This window comes from Phaethon aethereus (genome assembly GCF_964289735.1).
Source record: "Phaethon aethereus genome assembly, chromosome: 2".
NCBI classification, from domain to species: domain Eukaryota; kingdom Metazoa; phylum Chordata; class Aves; order Phaethontiformes; family Phaethontidae; genus Phaethon; species Phaethon aethereus.
Window position 1 is genome coordinate 22,599,428 of NC_138582.1, and position 18,270 is coordinate 22,617,697.

At 42.8% G+C, this 18,270-nt stretch overlaps 1 protein-coding gene across 1 annotated transcript in view; it reads left to right on the forward strand.

Annotated features, from left to right (window-relative positions):
• Positions 1-3,364: 3,364 nt before the first annotated feature.
• LRP12 (LDL receptor related protein 12) overlaps positions 3,365-18,270 on the forward strand; it is a gene marked incomplete at its 3' end in the record, with an annotated part of 57,869 nt that continues 42,963 nt past the window's right edge. Inside the window, exon 1 of the mRNA XM_081996870.1 lies at positions 3,365-3,518. Coding sequence (XP_081852996.1) covers positions 3,440-3,518 — 79 coding nt within the window. The 5' untranslated portion in view covers positions 3,365-3,439. The remainder of the gene's footprint in view (positions 3,519-18,270) is intronic.

Consider the following 18,270-nt stretch of genomic DNA (forward strand, 5'->3'; position numbering starts at 1 on the left):
AGAAAACAGTGTTAAAAGTAAAACTACAGGGGAAAAAAATCATATGCTGTTATCGTCAGTGGGTGCCTGATAATTCCTGCTGAAGCTGCTTCAGTAGCTTCACGTGCCAACCTTGAGCTTCAGAGAGAAGAATGACTGCCTGTTACAACAATCTTGGTTGGGTTAAAGGTGAACCATGTGTGCACTTTCAGCATGTTTCATCTTCACCTGCCTTCAAATACAAAGGAAAGATGATGTCAAGTTCTGGACCAACTTAAAATGATACCTCTTGATAAATTTTTATCAGTCATCTTCAGATAAGAGTAAAAACCAAACCCAAACAAAAAAATGCAGTCATGATTAGAATTTCATGCATATAAAGTTATGTCTATGATTTATTATATACTTTCCAGGCACCGGAGAAACAATATTCTTTTCCCCAAACATCAAAGAGAATAAGACGGACAGCTGTCAGCAGAGGCCAGCAGAAGAAGCAGCAAAAAGAAGTAGTATGGCTTTTTACTCAGATAACTTTGCTAGGAAAGAATTCCTTTGAAATACTTAAAAGTTCACAGATTTGGTGACCTTGCTAAGGGGGCTACATGGGAAGATGTTGCTTGACATCCTGACTGTCTTATCTGGACTACTAACATACTCTCTGCCCTGGACTTACAAGATCAGCTCACCTCATATGAAGGCAAAATGCCCTTGCAGAGATTTTTTCTCTAGACCATTACTTCAGTATCTCACCTTTCGCTTGCCAAGCTCATTTAGACTCTTTTGCATATCATCTGTCACACCATGTCTTTGAGAACAATGTTGAGATTAAGCCCATGATGCCAGGGGTTGGTGCTTTCCTCTCTGCTGCCATGAACAATGGGTACATGCTAAAGGGTAGCCACTTGCTTGTGCAAATGATTGAAAGCAGTTTTGCCAACAGAGATGTTTAGGTTATTTGGAATAGCATTTAATCTTAAAAGATAATTACTGTTGTCATCTCTGTTGTGCAACTAAAATTACAGAAAGAGAATCATATCACATCCCTTTCCTCAATAACATACAACTGGACGGTAGAAATTGGGTTGAACTAGTCAGGCAAAAATAACTTGGGAGGAGTGGAGGAAGGCTACGGATTATGTGCTGATTTGTTTAATGTTGACCTATCTCTATGGCAGAGAGTGTAACAGGTTCCAGTAAGGACTTGCACCCAGCACGTACAGCTGTAATTACTGTGGGAGGGTTAGGAGTCGCTGTACGTTTGTAGGCTCTGTGTGGTGGTTGTTCATAAAAGCAGTAATGTTCCTCTCAGTGGCTACAGACCAGACTTCCTTTCCAGTGCCCCACTGTTAAGAATTAAAAAGAGGAATGGGATACACTGGGTAGAAAATAGGACATGTGAGGTTTCGCTGAAAAAGTTGGTTAGACTTGCAAATAGAGAGAAACCAAAAAGATTGTTAGCTAACATGCTGTGAATGCTTTACTTATTTGTATAAATCTATAAATGAAGGTTGTGTTTTCTTCTCCCTTAAAGCATTAATTTTATATGCATGCTCATGGCTTCTGAGAGGTGAACAGTCACATCCCTCATAGGTTCAAACTGTGCTGGACAAATTTACTGAAGACTAATCTACTGAGGGTTATTCAACTCAATGAAAACATCTCTAATACAGGGTGTTCCTGAGCCACAACTCAAGAGAGTTAGAGACCATTCATGCTTGCCTGGTTTACGTTCCTTCTTTGGTGACTATTATCAATGTTGCAGCTTCATCCAGATGCTCACTCTTAAATAAACCTCTCCTCCCTCCCAAATGAGACATACCTCCAATATACTTCTCTTCCTTCACAGATAGATGGGGATTGGGAAATAAACGTGGGAGAAATCAGAGAACATCAAATTAAATAAAATGGTCTCCTGTTGTGCCAGGGGAGGTTTAGATTGGATATTAGGAAAAATTTATTCATCGAAAGGGTTGTCAAACATTGGAAGAGGCTGCCCAGGGAAGTGGTGGAGTCACCAATCCCGGAGTTATTTAAAAGTCGTGTAGATGTGGCATTTAGAGACACGGTTTAGTGGTGGACTTGGCAGTGTTAGGTTAATGGTTGGACTCAATGTTCTTAAGGGTCTTTTCCAACCTAAGTGATTCTACGATTCTATGAAAAAAGGGAGGAATAAGGAGAAATAGTGTAGAGCATTCCCCATAGCAATCACCATTTGTGGAGCAAGAACTCTGGTCTGATCCGACACATATGTTCTCATGGTGTAGCTATGGAAGACCTACAAACGTTGTTAACTTTTGTTTTTCTCAGGAATGGTAATATTTTGTTTTTCCAAGTAGATCAGTTGATCTAGAAGAACAAAGAAACACTTCTCCCAGTCTGCAACAGGCACTGCAAAATTCAAGCTAAATATAGAAGTTTTGCTGTGAATCTAATTTTCGACACTCGGTTAAACAACTGAGAGCAACGGATAACTGTGCAACAAGAAATGGTGTCATTAAAGGGTGAAAAGCGAGCAATTGTAATTGAGCAGAAAGTGTCACCAGGCACTTGTTATGGGGTCCATAATTTCGGATGCTATGCATCTACAGCAGTTACGCCTGTGGCTCTTGCTGTACTTTTTCTGTCTCACTGGTGAAATGCAGATTTGGAGGGCAGAAAGACGGCTGCCGCCAGCTGCCGGGCTGTCTCTGTGCTTTACAGTTTGGGTTTGATTTCACACACAAGAGTTTTCTTCAGGGCAGAGAGACTGGACACCCATATACCCATTTGGTTACTTTGCGTGTACGCCGGGAATCCAGGCTGCCCTTCCCGTGGTGACGGGAAGATTCGCCCTCCCTCCCCCGCCTCAACCCTTCTCCTCGCAGGACGCCTCCTCGAGCCAGCGCCGCAGCCCGGGCAGACAGGCCGGCCCACGGGACCCAGCCCCGGGGGACGCGGCCTCAGCTGAGGGCGGGCGCGGCGGCGGCGGCTCCCGGGACGGGGCGGGCAGAGCGCTGCCAAGGGCGGGCCGAAACCTGGCGGCGGTGGTGGCGGTGGTGGCGGCTGAGGAGGAGAGGGAGGCGGTGGCGGGGCGGTACCACGCCGGAGCGTGGTGGCCCGGGCCCTCCCCCGCCGTCTGGGGGCCGCCGCTCCGCCCGCCCGGCCCGCGGCTGCCGGGAGCGACTCCATGCGCTCGGGCCGCCAGTGCGCAGCCGCGACGGAGCCCAGCCGGGGAGGAGGAAGCGGCGCCGCGCAAGGGGAAGAAGGCCGAGGCCGGCGGAGGTGGCGGCTCATGGCTCCGCGGGCGGGCGCGCGGATGAGGCGCGGACGTGCGGGCCGTTAGCGGTCCCCGAGGCGGCAGCTCTGGTGGGCGAAGGAGCGAGTCGCGGCCAGCCCTTCTTGCGGCGGCGGCTCCGGCTCCGTGTCGGGGGCGCGGCAGTGGCAGGTCCGGCTCCTCGTCGCCTCCCTGCGGGCTGGTGTTATGGCCCCTTGGGGGAGCGCAGAAGGCTCCCCGGCTTGGAGGTCAGCGCAGCTCCTGCTCCTCGTCGTCTCCTGCTGCGGTAGGTACCGGGGAGTGACGCCACCCGTCCACCTCCGTCTCCCGGGCCGGGAGGCGGCCGCTTGCCACGGGGGAGGGGGAACAAAGCGGCCTTTCGCCCGGCCGGCCTCCGGCGGCGCGGCGGGGTCCCTCGGCCCGTCCCGGGCCCTGGCGCCTCCCGGGACCGCCGCCGCCTTCCCCGCGGCGGCCCTGCTAGTGTCCCCGTCCTTCTCCCGCCCCCAGTCCCGTCCTCCTCTCCGAGCTCGGCTGCCTCGGGGCTCGCGCCTGGTTTTCCCTTTCCACATCTGTGGGGGTGGGCGGAAATCTCCTCAGGGAAGTCCTTAAAACTGAGTCTGGGGTTTGGCCCAGCTGCCCTCGGCTCGCTCTCTCGCATATGTGCGTTGCCGGGAACTCCGGAGTTGGCGTGGGGCCGCGCAAACAAACCAAACCCAAATCCTCTGAGTCACGAATAATCGCTGTCTGTGGGCGATGGGGATGCCTGGGAGATGTTCCACGTCCGGCCGGGCCTGGTGTCAGGGGGCCGGGCGCGCTCCGAGGGGCTGCGGGGACGGGGCGGGGGAGGCTGGCGCCGTGTGATGAGTTTGTGACACATCAGCAGAGGCCTTGAAGCCCTTCCAGGGACCTTCGCTTCTGCTCAGCCTGCTTTCAGTTCATACACGAATGGCATTTCATTTATGGTTTATAAACCCATCTTTTAAACAGAGCTGCTAGTGAAAAATACTTGTGTAAATGCGTTAGGGAATGTACTTAGGCTGGTTTTTGCAGTACGTAAGTGGGCCGGTAATACACGATAGATCAAAATGCAGATACTTGACGAGAGTCGTCACATGCTTTCTCACGGAGTTGTGTTTGTTTTACGAACTCGAGCGTGGGTTGTGTCCGTGGGCCCCTGACGTGAGGAGCAGCCTTTGGCACGGAGCTGGACATGTGCCTTGCTCCGAGGAGGACGGGAGCAGGGGCCCTGGTTCAGCAGTTTCTGAAGTAGATGCCTTTGCTTTAAACATGCGACAGAGCTTATGAAATAAGAGTATCTTTTACTGTTTAGTAAAACAAAACTGAGGCCAGAACATCCAGATATTTCGGCTTTGTCCAGCAGATGCCTGCACTGCAAAGATCAGTGCAAACTCTTAAGGGTAGATGTACCACATAAATTTGTAAGAATGTTTCATATTTACATGAGTAGAAGTAAAGTAGGCTTCTTAAAACAGAACTATAGTTAAGCCAGTACCTGTAACTGAATAGTTAGGCCCCTATAGTTTAATTTTTGAGAGGGCCTACTTGCATGAACAAAACTGACCAATGTTTTAAATACACACAATGTCCAGAAAAAGAGTTTTAATATCTATATAAACTGTTAAGAATTTGATATGTCAAAAGCTAAAGTGAAAGCTCAGCTGGAAGGGAGTTGGCTAATGGTAGAGCAGGAAGTGGTAAGGAAAATCTCGTCTGGATAAATTAAGCTGTCCTTATGTTTGCATGCTTAATGTACTTGAGAAATTTAATTTCTGTGCAGCGTTTTTTAACAAACTGCGTATTCATTTATTGCATTTGCCACGAATTGAAGTAAAAAGTAAAGATGATAATTGTGATATACTTCATCAGCCTGACTTCAGTAGATAGATTCAGACTGTGGTGCTGTAACTTAGGCAGTTTTGTCAGCATTTCCACTATAAAAATTTAAACTACAAGCACGATATTTAGTAAGAGGAAAAAGCAAATGAATAAAATGCTTGTGAAATAACATTTTTCATAGCCCTTTAATCAAGGCTTTCCAAAATTCAACCAAGAATGAAGATTCCATAAAAGTTTCTTTTGCCTTGCTGAGGAACACACTGCCATCCGTTGTCACCACTGCTGGGAGGGAGAAGCTGCTTCCAGTTTTGATCAGTGTGCTGCCTCATCCTCATGAGGGATTAGTTTCTCCTAACAGTTTTTGTTTACAGATGTCTGAATTTCTGACCAGTTTCACTGCTCGAAGGAAAGGAACTTTCTCTTCCCCAGGCTAGAGCATCCGAAAAGCAAAAAAACAAAAGCAAGCATTTGCTGTGTATCATAGCCCTATCTCTAGCTGTCATTTTGGTTTCTCCTGCTTGTTTCTTTTGGGAGAAGGAAGTGGGAACTATTCCCTGTTAAAGCGTTTTACCTTCCTGTACAACTGCTTTTAGCTCTTGCAAATTAAACCGATTTAATATCGGCCTGAATTTGATCAGGACACTGCTGACAGCAGAGCTCTGGACTGTGATGTTGATCCTGGCAGAGCCTTGTAGGTATCATTATCTTATTGCATGTTAAAGCTTTCAACAGAGTAGGCGGTACTCAAGGTAAATGCATGCCTGGAAAAGCAGTAGTGCATCACTTTGGTTGCCTTCCATTGTGCAGTTGCACAGCTGTAGTAGCTAGAATTTTCCACTAATTAAAATACTGAATTCACCAAGGTTGATATGTGGGCATTGAGCTCTTCAGAGAATGTTTCTCTGTTTCCCTGTAGTTACTGAATTTTTCAAACCTTCCTTCTGATGATGACTATAATTATAAAAATTTGAGAAGGAGGAATACTGATGAGGGGAATATTGGAATAGCACCAACTAACAAGAATTACAGCTTAGTAGTGTGTTGGGCAATGGTATTTGTTTGTAATATGCCTGGCCTGTCTCTTGGCTTGAGAGTTTTATATCCAAGAAGTAATTGATTGTATTTGTCTCTATATAATCCTGGCATGGCTTTTACTGGGACAAATATGAAGACATTTCTGCATATCTCAAAGGCCCTAACAGTTATCTGAGTTCAAAACAGAACTGTATGTGGTGCAGAGTAGTTTCTTTAGGGGGAAAGTGTCATTTAAAAAAATTGGTCCTGTTCTTGAGGGCAGTGTTTTGCGAAACGAAGTTTGATGAATGATCGGCAGGAAATCAAATTAATCTTACTTGTTTTATTGTTAAAACATAAGCTTGGATTACAGAACTGAGCTCCTCATGTTACCATTTTGTTTGATTTTTATTTAACCCATGGCAGGATGATGGTTTATATCTTACTGGCACTGTGGTGCAGTGTTTTCAGGACCAGTTTGGTGTTCCAGAGCAGAGGCTGAGTTATGAGAAGTCTCTGAGGTGGCACAGTGCAAAAGCTAGGACGTGTTTCTTTTGGAATGGAGTCCAGAAACATGGGAACTTGGCTCCTTCAGATTTCTGGAAAGTAGAGTTTTTTATAGTCTTAACTATACTGTCACCCCAATTATATTAATTTGAATTTCTATCACACTGAACAGAAGACTACAGGAAATTTTTATAGTGTTCTGTACAGTTGGTAGTAGTCAATGCTGTTGTACGGTGGGTAAATCTCCCTGTTTCTGTCTTCACCAGATATTATGAGTACCAAAGAAAAATATTTACAGTAGTAGGACAGCAAGACCGAAACAGTTTGAAGGTAGAAGTGGGGGCAGACAGACATCAGTCTTAATTCTCCTTATCTCCAGGATGGGTTTGGCGTTAGTGAGTATTTCTTGAATCACTAGTGACTAAGAAACATTAGCAGAGTTCATAAAATTATTATTCCCAAAAACTGTAATTGAAACAACGTTGTATAATACTACTGAGACTGCAATGCCATTGACATTATTCTGGCCCATTAAAGAAAGACATATTACACTTATATAAGCTTTAAAACACTTAGTTTTGGGTTAGAACCATTCCAGGTTTCTGTGGTGCAAATATTGCATGAGATTACAATGAGACTACATTGTTCGTTTGGTTTTAAGATCAGGCAGGTAAATTTGTCTTAAAAGTCCACCTGTCAGGACCCAAATCTTACTTACATGTCAGTTTGCTAATGATGGCATGAGGAAGAATAAATAATTCTCCAGATTCATTCGGCTTGTTTGAAAGAATAGCCTGAATCATGTAAGCAAATAAAATGCCAGCCAGTTTATTTAATTTTCTAAAGAAGTTGAACTATAAAGCCAGAACAGACTGTTCTAAAGGAATGACTTGGCTTAATAAATGATTGTACCTTAAACTCTTGAATGTCACTCTTTAGTGATACTTTTGTGATATTCTGAAGAGAGAGATTTTGTTAAGCTGTAAATAGTATTATTGGCAAAACTGCTGCATTTAATTTATTAGAATGGTTTCCATAGTCCTTGAAGTGAAAACATTCCAATTGTAATGGCATAGAAATTTCTGTTGTCTCATAGGTTGATCATATGTCAAGTTGTGCAAGTACATACATATCCATCTGGCTGGTCCGAGCCAGTTAGATCTGTAGTCAAAGGTATCTATGAGGTCACATGGACAATATTTAAAGTAGTGTTCATTCAAGGGGAGAAGAAAATACCCACATGCTAGACAACCTTGTAGCAAAGAGAGTTTGAAAATTTAATCTAAGGTAGTTGGTGTGATTGTTATTATGCACTAAATGAGAACACTGTCAGCCAGAGGAAGAGCAGAGAGGTACTTGTAACTGGAAACAGAACAGAAGCCACCTGACTCCATTCCTGTCATCAGAGCAAAACGTATAATTAGCATGGCTTTTTCGGACGTTTCTCTCATTGCTAGGAGAGGAAGGACTCTGCTGGGTTAGTGTTGGAAGGGCCTTACAGGTCAATGTGTTTGAATCCTTTGTTTTAGTCACTCTTATTTCAGTATCAAGTAGATGTATACTGTATTATTTTCAGCTGAGCCCTAAATACTGTTTTATATTCATCCTGACTAAAACTTGCAATTATGATCAGCCTTGTGGTTCGTTAACAGATCTCAAATTTTTAAACTTTTTATCTTTGGTATGTTAGGTACATCCCTGCACACATTGTTTGTCTTTTACCATATGCCTTGGGTTTCCAAGCTGTAGAAATTATTTTCATACTTGTTAAATATAATTCACTAATTTCCGTAATTTTTTTAAAAAATTCATGAGTTTGTACTGTATAAATACTGTGGTTTTGCTTTCCTAGATGCTTCTGCATTTTCCAGTTTTAGTGCTCCATTTATATTGTCCCAGATAATGATCATGTTAAATACTGGAGCAGCTGAGATACTCAGCTAGGCATTGACTGAAAGTGTATGATCTGTCAACAGTCTGGGATTTTTTTTTTTTCTTGTATGCATTTCAGAATTACTAGCTGTAACATTTTGCAGTACCAGTTATTACTGAGGTGTCAGTTGGTCAGCAAGATTCAGCCTACTTAGTTTACACAATTGTAAGAAAACACAGGGTACCAGTGCATTTGATGCTATGGAAGTTGGTTGTAAATCTGAGTTCCTGTGGTTATCCCCTCAGTAGAAATAAATGCTGCAAGTAGTTTATAGCAGGCTATATGATAACATACACTTCAAGAATTGTGTTGGGTTTTTGTTGTTTTCTACACTTGATTTTTTGCTGCAGTTGTTGCTTTTCTACTGCTTTATTACATGAAGGTTTACAGTTGCATTGAAATATATAGTATTGATTCTTGTGAGTATGTAAGTTTAAACTACTAAATTTAGCATAATTGACAGATCAGTGCAAATACTTTCAAAAGTGCTATTCTGAATTGTGGTTCCAACTTCTCTCTCTGAACAGATGCTTTAAATTTGGGTATGCTGTAACAGTTGCTACATTGTTACTGTGTTGAAGATGTCTTTTTAGCGAGGCAAGCATATTTGGTAGCTATCTGCTAGAGTTTTTTTTTTCCCTTGCTATTCTATTTGGTTTGGAATTTTAGGTTATGAGGGAATTCCTGTATAACTTTCTAATCTGTTTTGCAAGGAACAACTTTCTGGAACTAGTCAGGAAAAAAGTAAAGTTTAGACTCTTCCCCCCTGCCCCGACTTATTTGTTACTGGATCAAAAGTAAGAAGCAAGAATAAAAGCCCCTCAAAATCAAAGAAAACTTACAAGTAGAGCATATTTTGAAGGGGGGGGGAGAAAGTCACATGAAAATATTTAATTCAGTAGCTTGAGTTGTCATAAGATGGTCTCTATTTTCATTATAGCTATTTGTGACTTGTCAGTACTTTCCCAGATACCTTTAGTTGCCTGTGGAATTTTTTGACGTGCAATAAAGCTGAACTTGCTTACTCTTACTGTGAATTATAAATTTCCCACAAAGCAATGGAAGTGAACTAGCTGTGTTTCTCTGTAAGTGGCAAGCATGCTTGAACTATGTATTAGGATGTGAATGGCATGTTTTCACCCATCTGATTGTGTGTCTGTAACGCATGACTACCCTGTCTTTAACCTCTGAGATGTTTCCTCTGCTAAGTGGAAGCCCCCAGGACTGACTCTGGGTAACCAGAGCAGACTTTTTAAGTCAGTTGCAGACAGAAAACAGTAGAGTAATCCTCTAACAAGCAGTGTGAGCACACTTTGGTATGTGGTAGAAGTCTGTAATGAAGTTACCTGTGTTTAAAAGTAAGGAAAAAATGACTCTGCTAGAGGCTCCTATAACTTGGTTTTATTAGTCCAGCTTTGTGTGAACCTATTGGGACCCACAGATAGGTCCCTCTGCAAGTACAGATTGTAAGAATAGTTCTTTCCTGAAAAAAAATTGAATTTTGTTTTTCCTCTAATTTATACAGTATCCCTAGTAATAAGTTTGTTCTAGTCAATGGTATCTCTCAAAAATTCAGTGACCTTGCTCATGTAAGGAACTGCTCCTTTAGAAAGGTTTTTTAATAACTGAAAGTGAGCAGTTTAGAACAGAAAATAGAAGTCTTGTTGATGTGTCTTGTTGAGGGAAGGCATGTGCTTAAATTCATGTGCTATGTCTTCTTGATTTTAGCTGTATATGAATTTTCATAAGCCTTTGGTTAGCAGCTTTCTTTCCCCTACACTTTACAAAATGTATTAGAATCCAATGAATTAGTATGCCCTTGATTGGGTGTTTTCCTTCTATGAAATTGTATTTTGAGTATCTCAAGTGAAAGAAAGTAAAAGCTTCAATTAGGGCTATTGTAGTAACTGGGACTGAGACAGATGATCACTAGGTCACATGCAGTAAACAAATCCATATGTATATCACAGAATCACTAGGTTGGAAAGGACCTTCAAGATCATCAAGTCCAACTGTCAACCCAACGCCACCATGTTCCCTAAACCATGTCCTGAAGTGCCACATCCACACGTTTTTTGAACACTTCCAGAGATGGCAACTCCACCACCTCCCTGGGCAGCCTGTTCCAATGCCTGACCACCCTCTCGGTGAAGAAATTTTTCCTAATATCCAATCTAAACCTCCCCTGGCACAACTTGAGGCCATTTCCTCTTGTCCTATCACTAGTTACTTGGGAGAAGAGACCAACACCCTTGTCGCGACAACCCCCTTTCAGGTAGTTGTAGAGAGTGATAAGGTCTCCCCTCAGCCTCCTCTTCTCCAGACTGAACAACCCCAGTTCCCTCAGCCGCTCCTCATCAGACTTGCTCTCCAGCCCCCTCACCAGCTTCGTTGCCATTCTCTGGACACGCTCCAGCACCTCAACATCCTTCTTGTAGTGAGGGGCCCAAAACTGAACACAGGATTCAAGCTGCGGCCTCACCAGTGCCGAGTACAGGGGCACGATCACTTCCCTACTCCTGCTGGCCACACTATTCCTGATACAGGCCAGGACGCTGTTGGCCTTCTTGGCCACCTGGGCACACTGCTGGCTCATGTTCAGACGGCTGTCAACCAGCACCCCCAGGTCCCTTTCCACCGGGCTGCTCTCCAGCCACTCCTCCCCAAGCCTGTAGCGTTGCATGGGGTTGTTGTGGCCGAAGTGCAGGACCCTGCACTTGGCCTTATTAAACCTCATACAATTGACCTCAGCCCATCGATCCAGCCTGTCCAGATCCCTCTGCAGAGCCCTCCTACCCTCCAGCAGATCAACACTCCCACGCAACTTGGTGTCATCTGCAAACTTACTGAGGGAGCACTCGATTCCCTCATCTAGATCATCAATAAAGATATTGAACAAGACCGGCCCCAGAACCGAGCCCTGGAGAACACCGCTTGTGACCGGCCGCCAGCCGGATTTAACGCCGTTCACCACAACTCTCTGGGCTTGGCCATCCAGCCAGTTCCTCACCCAGCGAAGAGTACACCCATCCAAGCCACGAGCCGCCAGTTTCTCCAGGAGAATGCTGTGGGAGACGCTGTCAAAGGCTTTACTAAACTCCAGGTAGGCAACGTCCACAGTCTTTCCCTCATCCACTAGGCGGGTCACCTGGTCATAGAAGGAGATCAGGTTGGTCAAGCAGGACCTGCCTTTCATGAACCCATGCTGGCTGGGCCTGATCCCTTTGGTTGTCCTGCAGATGCCCTGTGAGCACTCTCAAGACCAACCGTGTGTGTTCCTCTTATTACATAGTTTTAAGTGGAGGCTTTAACCCTCACTTCCTTTTTTCCTGCACATAGAGCTAAACAGAGTGCTTTCCAAAGAGAGAATGATTCTAGAGTCCTAAATAACAGGCTGTTTTATTCATAATATTTTTGTATTTACTCCAGTCTGCTCTGCATAGTACGAAGCAATTACATTTTTCCATTTGCTCTCTTCTAAAGAAGTGCTCAGAGAGAGTGCACAGGGATTTAACTTAAAGTGCATGTCTAAACCTACGTCTATGGAAATATTTGTAACTGGATTTGGGAGGGTACATATTTAATTTTTTTCCCCAAGTTGATAATTATTTAAAAGTATGGAGGTAGAACATTTCTCTTTTCCATGATGCAAACATCAGTTTAAATATTCTGAAAGAGATGCCTATTGGTGAGTCAGAAAAATGAATGATATCATCAGTCACCTGTCTCTTGATCACAGCGACATGTCCTTGTCAGAGCACCTTCCATTGTTCATGTTTCCTATCTAAAGGTACTGAAAGAGCAATCAGTTCCATGACTAAAGTTCAGTTAGTGTCTGTGGTTAGAGATATTCATGAAGCCTGGAGAACTGGGTTGGCAAGGGAGGGAAAGATTGGGATGTCTTGTTCATGACTAAAGGTGGCAGAACTGTTCTTTAGTATGGAAGAGGAAGCCAAGCTATCTGGCTATTTAAGAGGCTGTGCAAGTGGAAAGGAGGAAAGGAACCAGTCCTTTTATTTTAAGAGGTGTTATGGAGTGAGCATCTAATCAGTTTAAGAAGTTACTCTTACTACTTACCAGCAAGCAAGAGGAGCGGTTTGAGTGTAGGAGCTCAGGGATCGCATGAAGTCTCACTCTCAGGCCTTCCAAGTACTCTCGGACAGGGGTATGTTATGGAAACGTTAGATCTTGCATTTTACCTGTGCTTTAGAAAATAAGTGGATGAACAAAGAGATCTTTGAGCATTTTGTAACTCAGCATATGACTTTCGTCAATGTTTTGAAACATCCTTTTTTGTGACCCTGCTCTGTGTTCTTCTTTCTGGCTGATACTGGCAATTGTGCCTCTTTAGCAGCATTACTGCTGGAGGTGCCTGGGAGCTGTATGTTTCTAGAGTCCAGTTACTATTGACCATCCTGTTGCTGCTGATCCAGCTAACGCTGTTTCCAGTGCCTGTTGCCTAGTTGTTGTCTAGCTTGTCTCACTCCAGTCCCTGATTTCAAGTTATCTGTTGTGTCTGTCATCTGTGCATGCTGTAATAAAACTTCAGTGGTATCACAGTTCTCAAGTAAGCGCAATGGCAATCCAATATACCAAAGCTGAGTGATAATGTTACTAATCTTTTGTTAAGTCCACAATGCTAGCTGTTTTTCTTTATCCATTGTGGAAATCTGGGACAGTACTGCCTGTACAGCCCTTTTGGCTTTACAGTGTAGATGGTTAAGGCTTGGGAGAAGGACTATACCTTTACCCTCTTACCTTGGAGAGGAACACAGTCCACTTTCCCCACTATCTGTTGGAACCACACAGTCTGTGTGTGGTGCTTTGGGGTCCATGAGGAGTTTTCCTGGAATAAGAGATCCTCTGTTATAGAGGAGCAGCAGTGCTGCAAAGGGTACTCTATAATGACATCTCCCAAGGACGACGCCCTTGCAAGTCAGATCTGCCCAGAGTGAAAAGTTAAGGTCATGGCTGGGGAGTTGAGAGACACCCCCTCTGCACTCCTGATTAACATAAAGTACTCATAGTGTTTGATAGTGACTTTTTGGAATGAGTATCATGAAATAGTCAGCTGTCTTAATGTTAATTAAAAGCATGGAGGCCAGGAGGATGTATGTGGGGACCGAGTGAGTGTGTTTGAATCACTTTCATCAGTGTTCTGGAACTGTCCCTAGTTTGGCTTTACAGAGGAGGTGGATCTGAACTGTAGATAGCCATTTAGAGCGTCGCACGTGAAGGAATTCAGCATAAAATGCAATAGCATTCAGAAATGATTAATGACCAAAATAAAGCTGAATTTAAATTTTTAATCTGAGATCCTGCTTGCTGACCATACTGCACATTTGGGAGCCAATAAAGTGTTCAAAGCATCTAATTAGAAATAAACATACACAGTTTCTCAGGCGTGTGTGTCTTATTCAAGTAAAATGATCACATCAAACAGTAGTTTTTTTCAAGGGAGATAAGTTTGATGGGAAGAAGGTCTGAACTAGCTTTAAATTTGTGAGTTGTTGAACATAGTTTATAATTATTGCTGTAAACATAAGGATCATGGCATTGGATTCTTATTAAGCAACTCCTTCATGCCTGTACTGAAATATTGTATGCTTTGATGTATTTTTGAAGTGTCTGAAGATATTTTAATTTGTTTAGACATGCAGTCAGAGTTTGTTTTGCAGTTTATGGGGTTTCATTGTTCTGGGCCTACTTTTTTCCCTATGTCTAGAAACCTGCTATTAAACAGGAAGGATGCGTACTTAAATGAGCTGTACGTTTCATTATATAAAAGCAGATAAATAGAAATTCGAACATGTAGGCATTATGTGTGACATTGATCTTGTACTTGTCACTATGCTATGTCACATTTTTTGCTATTTTAAAATTCAGTGCCTCCCTTTAAAAAGAGTGTAGGAACAAGTGCTGAATTTTGTTAGCAGGTTGGCTTTTAATAGAGTGGAAGGTCTGCCTGTGTATGTAACTTTTTTACCTTTTATTTTACAGCTGAATTAGTGCATTGAAGCCTAATTTACCCATTTTCCTATTCAAGCTACCTTCCTTTAAAAGGAAATCCATGGCTATTTTGAGCCTTAGAACCTTTCTCTGGCTGTATGAAGTGAAGCATCCCCTATTGTATGATTGTTGGTCATGATTGTTTGGGTTTTTTTAAATATTACTAAGTACTCTGTTCTTCAGTTGAACTTCTCAAGAGATAGGATTTGTGTAGGGCAGGCTAAGAACTTCTGTCGTTAATCCACAACTTTGTTTCCTAAGCCAAGACTAACTCGCTCTGTGCTTAAGGTTGTCTCCTGTTAGTGTTGTTGACCATTGCCGTAGTCCTTCCTTAGTGAAGTTAGTCATTCACTTCATCCATAATTCTGTGTCAGCGGAAGTTGATAAAATCAAGGTAAATCTTTGGTTTTCCAACATACATATGATTTTGTGTAAGTACTACTAAGCCCTTTGGTTGCTTTGAATATGTATATACATTTTTGAAAGGGAGAGGATGTGCAACCTTAGTCCATGCTCAGCCTTGACTTTGCTGTGCTTTGTTGTGATCAGTTTAAATTTTACTGCTGGCATCAGTAAGATCAAAGTCAAATCGAAATGAACTGCTTTATAAAATGTAGTAAAGTTGTTACCTGCACTTTGATTATTAGAAGCAACGAAATTAACTTCAGACCTTAGGAATTTTCAGTGGCATGTTTATTAATTCAAAATTATCTTTATAAAAAGCTGCATTTAAAAGTTTTACCCACTCAGGATTATTGTAGCTATTTTTCGCTGTTGTAGGTGGTCCACATTAGAAACCTGTACAGTTTATTTTGCTTTGAGAGGACAAAGACCAACACGAGTGCCATCTGTACCATCACTTTTAGCTGCAGCAAGCCTAGCAGTTACCTTCTGGGGACTGAACCGGGTAAAGTACTTCAAGAGTGAAGACACGGGTCTCTTGAGAAATCATGCTGTTTTGGTGCCCCAACACTGGTAATGACTGAATCCATGTAAAAGTTGTCTTGTAATGTCACTGCTAAGCCTCTGAGTACTTCTGTAGACAATCCAGAAAAAGAAAATCAAGTAAACAGTCAAGTGGATAGCAATCAGTGGTGAAGTATGAACAGTGTAAGAATTTGCAAGTATTCTGTCTTCATAATATGTATTTTGTCGCGAATAAGCCTTGTGTGTCACTTTTGCAATCTACATGAACTTGAAAGTACTTCCTAATTTTAGAAAGTAGTATATCTGTATACTATCAATACAAGGTGAGGAATGGAAAACTCGAATACCATGAAATATTCCAGACCTCCTTTATACTTCTTTCCCAGAACTGTACCTCTTGTAGTGATATCCTCTTCCTTTTTTGAATAGCAAACACACAGCGAAACCAATGCCCTTAAACTGTGGCTTATTGTTATTCATTAGGTAGAGTTGCCAGTAAGGAATTGTAAGGGATGTAATCTGCTTTTATCAATGCACAAGTGTAACAATGCTTTTCATGCAAATTGAAAAGAAGCTACATCCAAAAGAATAGAACTGCCTGTCAAGTTTGGTAAATGGTATTAACATAAAATACTAGTATCTTTTTCACATAGCTGTCTTTCCAAAGCATTCTTCGTCCCTTTCTTCAAAAAATCATTTTGTTTCATTCATACACTGGTTGAATCTGAGTGTCCCAACAAACAGCTGCTGTTTGAGTTTCTTTCCCTAGTTGGCTGTTACTTCATGTGTGGCATCTCTCTGTAAAAGAACACTTGTGTATCAAGTGGTGACTTGCTGGTACTGAGCTTTCTTAAAAATAGGCTTATACCAAAAGAATAATATAAACCTAACTCACATCTAAATTTACTGTGCTTTACTGATGTGCTTGGAGATAAACTTTCAATTAATATTTTTCTTTTAAAATATTTTTTGTGTAGTTTCCTAGAAGTTCCTTAGTACCGGAGATTTAAGTATTAGGATAGACTAATAATGCCTCACACTGACAATGTTCCTGTAAAGTATTGTTGTTTGCAGCGTAGAAGCTGAAGCACAGAAAATAAGTAGGTGTTTCATGGTTGTGCATGAATAGTTTGTTACTTCACATTTCTGGTCCTATGCTGATTTTACATGTGTGTGAAGTGGGGAGCATTGGTTTGGCTTAACATAAGGCAGAAGCAGTGTGGGGAAAGGCAGGCTTATTAAAGGGATGAGAGGCAACAGGAATCACAGGATCATTAAGGTTGGAAAACACCTTCAAGATCATCAAGTCCAACCATCAACCCAACTCCATGCCCACTAAACCATGTCCTGAAGTCCCACAACTACACATTTTTTGAATATTTCCAGTGGTGGTGATTCCACCACCTCCCTGGACAGCCTGTTTCCAATGTTTGAGCACCCTCAGTAAAGAAATTTTTCCTAATATCCAGTCTAAACCTCCCCTGGCACAACGTGAGGCCATTTCCTCTAGAGCTATCACTAGTTACTTGGGAGAAGGGACCAACATCCACCTCACCACAACCCCCTTTCAGGTAGTTGTAGAGAGCAATGATGTCTCCCCTCAACCTCCTCTTCTCCAGACTAAACAACCCCAGTTCCCTCAGCAGCTCCTCATAAGACTTGTGCTCCAGACCCCTCATCAGCTTTGTTGCCCTTCTCTGGACACGCTCGAGCACCTCAGCGTCCTTCTTGTAGTGAGGGGCCCAAAACTGAACACAGTATTTGGGGTGCGACCTCACCAGTGCCGAGTACAGGGGCACAATCACTTCCCTACTGCTGCTGGCCACACTATTTCTGACAGAGGCCCGGATGCTGTTGGCCGCCTTGGCCACCTGAGGACACTGCTGGCTCATGTTCAGCTGGCTGTCAACCAGCACCCCCAGGAATGTCACTTAGTAGTCTGAACTGCTCTTCAGAGAAGTCTCAATTCTCAGTGTAGTTTCTTTGAATGTCTGTCCCTTGGAGGGAAGATAAAGGACAAAGAGCAGTCCTAAAGTATTTAAATGGAAGCAGCACCCTTTTGGGAAAGGTGCAGTTGCTGTGGAACTGGAAGTAGGCTACTTTGAGAGCAGTGGGTCTGTTCTACTTTATTTAAAATTCCAACTCCTTTCCATATCTGTTTTTACAAATGGACTATCAACAAATTTCTCTCATCCCCAAAATGCTAATCCTCTTCGGCTTATAAGAAACACAGTCTGTTGTATATTTCCGCTGTTGTTTGAGTGGATGCAGACTGCTTTAAAAGGTTTAGTGGTGATCTGCTGCTGCCACTTACAGAGCTCCTTCAGACCAGCTGCCTTTTATTGGAAGCAGACAAGTAGCACACTTTTTCTCATGGATTATTGTATTCTATGTGGAATCTCTTAGATTTAGTAAAAAGAAATTTTACAATGAAGCCTTTATATTGGAACACAAGTAGAAATGTATATTTTTTTTTTCTTGAAATTCTTATTAACTGGATTTTTGGGACTGTTACTCTTCTGCCAAATGTGGTAGAAATAGTCCAAAGTATTTATTTGGAAGCTGTAGGGAATGTACCAATGTAAACAACTGCTCTTATGCTGTGTGATCCATGGGAAACTAGGCTCAAGCCAGATTCTAGCTTACAGATTCTAAGCTAGAATCTAAGGATACTAGTTTACAAGTTGGCAGGCCTCCTCAAGAGGGCTTTAGACTAGATTGGAAGGGGGAAGGGGATAAAACCAGGCTCACTAGAGATGAGACTAGGGGTGGCATGCTGGAGTTAAGGGTG